This window comes from Zonotrichia leucophrys, chromosome 9, assembly GCF_028769735.1.
Source record: "Zonotrichia leucophrys gambelii isolate GWCS_2022_RI chromosome 9, RI_Zleu_2.0, whole genome shotgun sequence".
NCBI lineage: Eukaryota > Metazoa > Chordata > Aves > Passeriformes > Passerellidae > Zonotrichia > Zonotrichia leucophrys.
In genome coordinates this window covers 14859451-14866774 of record NC_088179.1, presented here as the reverse complement: position 1 = coordinate 14866774, position 7324 = coordinate 14859451, and the positions used below count along the sequence as shown (strand labels likewise).

At 46.1% G+C, this 7324-nt stretch overlaps 1 protein-coding gene across 1 annotated transcript in view; it reads left to right on the top strand.

The window, feature by feature from the left end:
• Positions 1-1110: 1110 nt before the first annotated feature.
• TP63 (tumor protein p63) overlaps positions 1111-7324 on the top strand; it is a 100344-nt gene continuing 94130 nt past the window's right edge. The window contains exon 1 of the mRNA XM_064721060.1: positions 1111-1187. Within this exon, the coding sequence (XP_064577130.1) occupies positions 1126-1187 (62 nt within the window). The 5' untranslated portion in view covers positions 1111-1125. The remainder of the gene's footprint in view (positions 1188-7324) is intronic.

Below are 7324 nucleotides of genomic sequence, written 5' to 3'. Positions count from 1 at the left end.
AAATCATGGAGGGGGAAAAAAACAGGGGGATAAAACAGGTTGCTTTCCTGAATGACTTTTTGTGTGACTCAAAACAGAATAGAAAAAAAAAGAAAAAGAGGTGGTGGAGAGAGAATTAAAGCCATCCTTTCTTGCTTTTGTGCTGTTTCAGGAAAATCAGATCAGCTTTTCATCTTTGGTAGTTTATTTTGGTGGATTTCACTCTTTTTTCTCTAAGCTTTAATGTGTGACAAAGATGTGATTTCTATTTTCTTACTTTTACTTTCTCCTCAAAGTCATTGAAAATATTGGGGTTTTTTAAATGTGGAAAATGTATGTTATTTAGAGGACACCAGAACAATGCAAAATTTTTATATGATCTCACTTTTTTTTGGAAAAAGTGAAAAGCTAAAAAAGGGAAAAGATTAACAAATATATCTGATAGCTCTCTTGCAGGGAGGAGGGCAGGAAGGGGAGGCAGAGAGGCAAAAGTTTAAAAAAAAGTTATTTTTAATTGAGGAATTTCCCCGTATTTTGTCATTCCGTTTTGAAACTGTGACCACAACAGACTGTGTGAACTGTGTACGGTGGGAGGGAGACAGAAAATTTCCCCAGGCAGCTATAAGCAGGTACCAACCCCAGAGCTGACAAGGGAAGCTTTTAAAGGAGGATGAAATTCAGCACAGGCGCTGCACCCAGCAGAGGAAACTCCGGCCATCTGGAGACGAGGATGACCAGCGGCCACAGCAGTTTGTAAAATTGCAAGAGCTGCCAAAATTAAACTGTGAAGTCAGGCGGGCAGGCAACCAATGACCGGCGAGATCAGAAGTTCAGAGAAGCCCCAGATGAGCTCCCAACAACAAGTGTGGCCAGCGCACACCAAAGTTTATTAAGGATGTTGAGAGGAGGGGAAAATATCTGTGCAGAAGATGCCCAGCTGGCGAGGAGGGAGTGGTGGTGATGCTCGGGTAACGGGACCAATCCCATTGGCCAAGCCCCTGGCAGATCCCACCCATCCGCAAGTGTAAAATAAATCTCTAAAGTTGTACCTCGTGTACCACTTGACCTTATTGCTTTTAGCCTGCCGGCTTTATATCTATTTATTTATTTTATTTCAGTTTGTCCCCAGGGAGGGGCTGGAAGGAAATGAATTTTGAAGCAGCACCTTTCAGCAGCTTGCCGTACTACCCCGATGCCTGCATCCCGCGGTGAGTGACGTAACCCCGCTTATCGCAGCGCTTATCGCAGCCTCCTGATAATCGTTAACTTTCCTGCTATCGGCCGCCGGCAGCTGGGCTGCACGCGGAAAAAATGTGCCGCTCTCTTCATGCTCACTGGAGCTTATTATTATTTTTGGCTTTCTAACAGGTTACTGTTTAATTATAGGCATCCGTTTAAGATATCCCCTTTTCCTCTTTGGCATTAGAGGGGAAAAAAAAATATGTGATAAATAGCACGAAGGCTGATAGTAACTTTCCTTGGTGTTTTGGAGCAGAAGGTTACACTGTGCTTTGGGTAGTACAGGAATGGCTTTAGGTTTCTGTTGTGTGTTTGTTTGTTTCTTTGAGTGAAAAAAACTTCTGGGAATAACACAAGCTGACCTATTGAGCCCTGAGATTTTGGAATTTAAAGGATAAATAATTAATTTAAAAGATTCAGAGAAGAAAAAACTGCCTTCTAAGAGAGAGCAATTTTCCAGGAATATTTTTTTCCTTCTGTCTAACAGCCAGCGTCAGAGCTTGACAACCACTCTTATTTTAGCTTTGTTGTTATGCCGAGTTTTATAACTTTCCAGCAGATAAAAGAGCATGTCCACACGAGGTGTCACAGTATCACATTGTCGGTTTGTTTGTTTCTCCCAATAGAAGATACTATATTTAAGCATGCAAATGACATGTAGATGGTATTTTTCCAGTCGTAAAGTTCGGAGAGGTGAAATCCTCTGGGCACAGTCACTTGTTGAACTCCTTTATAAGACTGGTTTCTGTCTGTGTTTTGTAAAAGCCCTGGCTGGTATCTCACTGGAGCATTAATCCCTGGAAGAGTTAACTATTAACTCTGCACCCTCCACAGCGTGCTGGGGAAGGCTGCCCTGCTGCACAGCTCTGTGTTGGAGAAAGGGCTTGGTCACCATCACCCAGCCCGTGGCACTGCAGGCAGCTTGGTGATGATACCTCGGTTGTTTCCCCACTGTTGTGCTTTGTTACAAGGTTTGTGGGGGCTTTTATCCCCCCCCAACCCGAGTGTTTGGTGGCACTGCTGTGTGAAGGTCCTGGGGAGGAGAGTGGAGACCTGGCAGCGAGGAGGGGCCGCGTTTGGGGCCAGCAGAGGGAAAGGAGAGAGGCTGGGAAATAGCGCACGGTCCTTGGCCGCGCTGCCGGGCACAGGAAGGTGGAATGAAGCCGGGGGTATTGGATTCCCCAGGGAGACCTTCCACAACAGCAGCCCAGGGCTGGCCACGCACATGCAGCCATGCTCTGGCCTCCAGCAAATCCACCCAGCCCTGCTGAGCCTGGCGGGGATGTGCCTGTGGCCAGCAGAAAGTGTGGGATTCACAAGAAAGCAGCACCAGAGCAGTGCCCACTCAGCAAGGTGGGTTTGGGCTGGCAGCTCTCGAGTCTTTAGCACATTGATGTTTCCATGGCTGGAAGCCCCAGCCAGGCAAATTCCAAAAGTGAAAATGAAGAAAAAGGGAAAAAGCAAGAAGATGCACTGGGAAGTGCACCTGAGCTCTGAGACATCTTCCCAGCCTGTCAGCTCCTGCCAGTTTGTATCCCACTTCATGCCAAATAACAGGTTCTGAAAATTGGTGCTGTGGCTCAGGCAAAAAATTCAGCTGGAGCATGAATTAAAGAGAAAAGAATCCATTGGCTGTATTTGGTGGAACTTTTTTAATAAGCCTTTCAACCCCTACAAATCTGCCTCACCCAGCAAGTCAGGCCTTACAGTAGAAATGCTGCTCCTCACCACATGCCTGAGCAGCATGATGAGTTTTTAAGTGACCACTGCAGTGTGGGAAGCCTCAGGACAAACAGAATTTGTGACACCCCTCAGTCATAAAACCTGTCTGAGATACAGCTTAGAGTAACAACATCTCTCAGCTGTTATGCATGTCTGTTTACATGAGCCAAGAGTGGCATTTGTTCAATTGTTAGTGACTGTGCTCTGCCACAGGTCAAAATCAGCTCAAAGCTGATCCCAAAGATATTTTTCTCAGTCGGAGACATAGAGGGTCTTCATCTTTAAGCTCCATTGGCTGCACATTCATAATGTGTTATGTGACATTTCTCTGACTGCTTTAACATTCAATAGTTTCAGAATTGCATTTATTTTACACAGTTTCAAGCACTTCTGCTTTGATGTGGCCAAAATACTTTATTTAGCTAATACCAGTGTGCTTCTTTGCAACTTTAAAATTACATCTAGTAATTATCTAACCAGCAAACTGATAACGTTGAGGTATGCTGGCAAAAAACCAATCGTGAAAAGTGTTTTAAACCCTGTTAAACTGCTGGGAGGGATGCATGCCACACAGATTTCCCTGTAGTTCAGTGTGGAGGGGGAATAAGTTATAAATCCCAGTTAACTCTATGATTTGTGGCTTTGATTTACCCTCTGCTGTTGCTTCATCTACTTACCTCTTCAATTTGGGGATGTGCAGCAGGAGGACACATGGGAGCCAGCTAAAACATTTCCTCTGTCAAGAGGTGAACGCAGAGCACAGTGAGGAGCATTAGTTAATGTGCCTCTATGATGCTCATGTGCCTTATGCCTGCCATTTCACATGCCACTGTGAAATTATATATCCACAGAACACAGTAATTCAGTGCTACAGATGAGGAAAAACAGCTGAGTGCCCAGACTCTGTACTGTATGTGATTAAGTCACTTCAGCCTCTGTCTCAACAGCCCAGCTCCCTCATTGAGGCTATTAAAAATGTGGGTATCAAAGCAAAGCATCACAAAATCATAGGGAATCAGCTGCGTCACAGCCTCCTCCTTCACAGCCCCACTCATTGCTGAGTGCTGGAGATCAGTGCTGGAGCTGCAGCCCAGCTGGCACAGGGGCAAAGGAGCAGTGGCTGCTGAGAAGGGGATGTACATCCTTTTGCAGAAGTGAAGGATGCAAATGTAGGTTGTGACTGCAGTGAGGTTGTTTGGACAGGTGTATCCTGAGTCTGCCCATCTTTCTTCTTCTTAAACAGAAAGAGCTGAGGGATGCTAAAATTCAGCAGACCTTTAACTCTTTCTCCTTCTACTTTCCTTGTAAAGGGAAATCCTTGAAATCAGGAATATACACACTCAGTGCCCTGGCTCTGGGACTTGGGAGGTGCTGCTGTAATGACAGAAGCACCTGCACTGAAGGGCCAGGCCATTGACCCCATGAATTGCTGCCTTGGATGGCACCGTGGGAGCTCATCCTTTGCTGCACAAAACCCAGGTCAACTCTGAGTCATAAAAAGAGCAGATTATCTGAAACGGGTGGGATTTCCACCTTCCAAGAAGTGCCCACCTAGCTGCAGCTGAAAGCCACTAATGTAAGATGAAAAAGGCACTGTAATTATGATCAAAGTCCAGCTGTTGAGAGCTGTGTAATTAGTATCTCTCCCCAAAGCTGCTTTTTTTTCCAGCTAATGCTTGGTTGGGGGAGTGATGTTTACAGATAAGTTACTTGTGTTCTTAGAAATAATGGTCATTAGGCTGTGTTTTACCCAGGAGCCCTCTGCTGTGGGGGCTGTAGGGAATGCACCTGCTGGTGCACTGCACTGAAGTCCTGCCTGCTCTGCCCCTCCCTCTCCCCATGCCCAGGCTAATTGGTGGCCTCAGGATTCCACATCAGTGCTGTGTTGAAGGTGTTCACCATGCCTCACTCTTCCCTTCTGAATGAAAGGGCTCTCACACAAGCTGCTCTTTCTCCTTTCATTTCTCACTTTGTATTCTCAGCACAATGTGATACAGTCCAGCCTCCCAATTCTCGCTAATAACAGAGGAACAGCCCTGAAAACCACTGCTCTCTGCAGCATCTGTGCTGGAAACCTGATTTCTCAGACATGGTCCTGGGTTTTGAGGAAGTTGCTGAAACCAAAAAAATCAAACAAACCCCCCCCAGCCAGGTATGTAGGGAAAAAAAAAAACCTATTTTTAGAAACCAATGAGGAAAACTGTAAGAAATTACTTCAGGGGGGGTATTAGAAATTAGTTGGAATGGAGAGGAGTGTTTGGACCATGCAAACATCATCTATTGGGTGCTAAATCTGGATGGATTGTGGTGAGCAGGGTGCAGTTCCAGGCAGCCAGAGCTCCAGGGTTCAAAGACATCTTTCATCAGGAGCACTGCATGTGTCACTTCACCTTCCCTCAGTGGTTCCCACATGTATCAAACAGGGCTGGTGAGCAGACTGCAATGATCAGACAGGAGTCTGGCCAAGGTCAATGCTGCAACACAGCACAGAAGTGGAAACTCACTGCACCCTGTGCTCATCACTGCCAACAGGCCCCAGGGACACTGCAGGCTTCTGTCCCTTGGGCTGGGAGGGGACAGACCCAGACCAAACCTGCAGTGCTGGCAGCAGAGTGCTGTGCCCCTCATGGCTGTGAATCAATGCTGGAGTCATCCTTTCACTCAGTATCAGCTGGGTGACATTGTGACAGAGATTTGCTAAAGTTGTCACAGGGTCATGTCCCACAGGAGCATCTCATCCCACGTGCAGGCTCTGCAGAATCCTTGCATTTGGGCAGCTGCACATTTTTCCCTTTCCTCATGCTATGCTTTGCTGAGGAATAGCTGAACTCCTGCTATGACAGAGTGGACAAATTTCAGTTGCCTTCACCTATGCAATGGGAGCCCAAATTTGCTGTGTTGGCAGAAAGACCTGAAGTCAAGTAAAGAAAGATGCATGACTGGGTATAGATCTGTTTGCAGAAACAGCCAGTGATCGTGCAGGTACTTTCCAGAGACTCAGAGAGGGCCCAGAAATTGTTGTGAGCAGCTTGTGGTGTGGTCAGGGCAGCTGGTGACCCCTGAAGGAGCAGAATTGGCTGGATGCAGGAAGGAGACGTGAGAAGGTGCTTTTGTTTCTGGACTTTGTGAGCTCTCCTGTGGTAACACTCACAGCTATGCTGCCACCACTGGTAAAAACTCCATGGGGGAAGGACCAGAGCTGGAGGCAGATGCACATGAGGGGACAGCATTCCATGTGCCATATAACTTTTGCAGAGTGGCCTCCTTGGCAGGAGGGCTTTGCAGAGCAGCTCTGCAGTGGATGCCAGCATGGGACCTCTCAGCTGCCTCCAGCACCCCATCAGGCACGTGTGCTGCTCGTGGTGAGGAGGGGAGGGTATTTATCTCATATGTGAGGTCTCTTCTTTGGTCACCGTCCTGTTCTTGCACTGCAATCTTATCAGAAGAATGGGTTTCAATACAGAATCTTTGCAAAACAGCACTCAAGAGTTGCACATTAAACCCTCTTCAGTTCTCTCTTCCTGGCAGAGCCCAAAGTCTGCTTATCCCTGCTGCCCTCCTCCATTCTGTCTCTGCTGCACCCTCCTTACTCCACAGTCACTGACAGGGACAGCACTTTTTCCTCTTCAAAACTGTGGAGGCTTCTCAAGAAAATACCTGTCTGCTTGAAGGTCCTTTTAGTGCTGCTTAAAGGATTAAAGTGGAACCAAACCAACCATTTTTTTTTCTCACATCCCAAAGGACTGCAGGGAGAATATGTGAAATCTTTCACTGGGTCCTTTGTACTGTGAGGAGATAATACCTGATTTATAGTGCCTTGCCCAAATTTCAAAAATCCTGAAGAAATCAGAGAAGCAAGTTCTTAATAGTTCATCTGTTCAGAGGTGTTTAGAATGTTCATGGTAAATGTTATAATTCCGTAATGATTGACATTGTACCTTCTGCTACAAGCTAATTTGCAAAAGTTCCGCTCAACAAACACCAGGATTTTTGCTCTGTTACAAAGCAAAAAGGCTCAGCTACAATTTGGGGAAAAATAAAACCCTCTGCAGTTCAACACGTGTCCAAAAGAGTATTGAAGCCTTGTGCATAAAACATTTCAATAGCAGTAATAAGGTATGGGGGAGGAAGGAGGGGCTTGGATGAGGAAGAAATCAAGGAAACTTGGCTTTCAGTTTGGTGCCTGGCTCTAAGCTAGTTTGGCATTTGTGTGAAAACCTTCCTGGGAACGTGGACATGATGGTGAGAGCCAGTGGTTATTCTGCCATACAAATTTTGACTTCTTTTTACCTTAAAATTTTGTAGCCCATGATCGCCACTGAAATAATCAGAAGGAAAATGTTTTGCTGTAAGAGATTTCTGAGGTTTGACTAGCTCTGCTGGT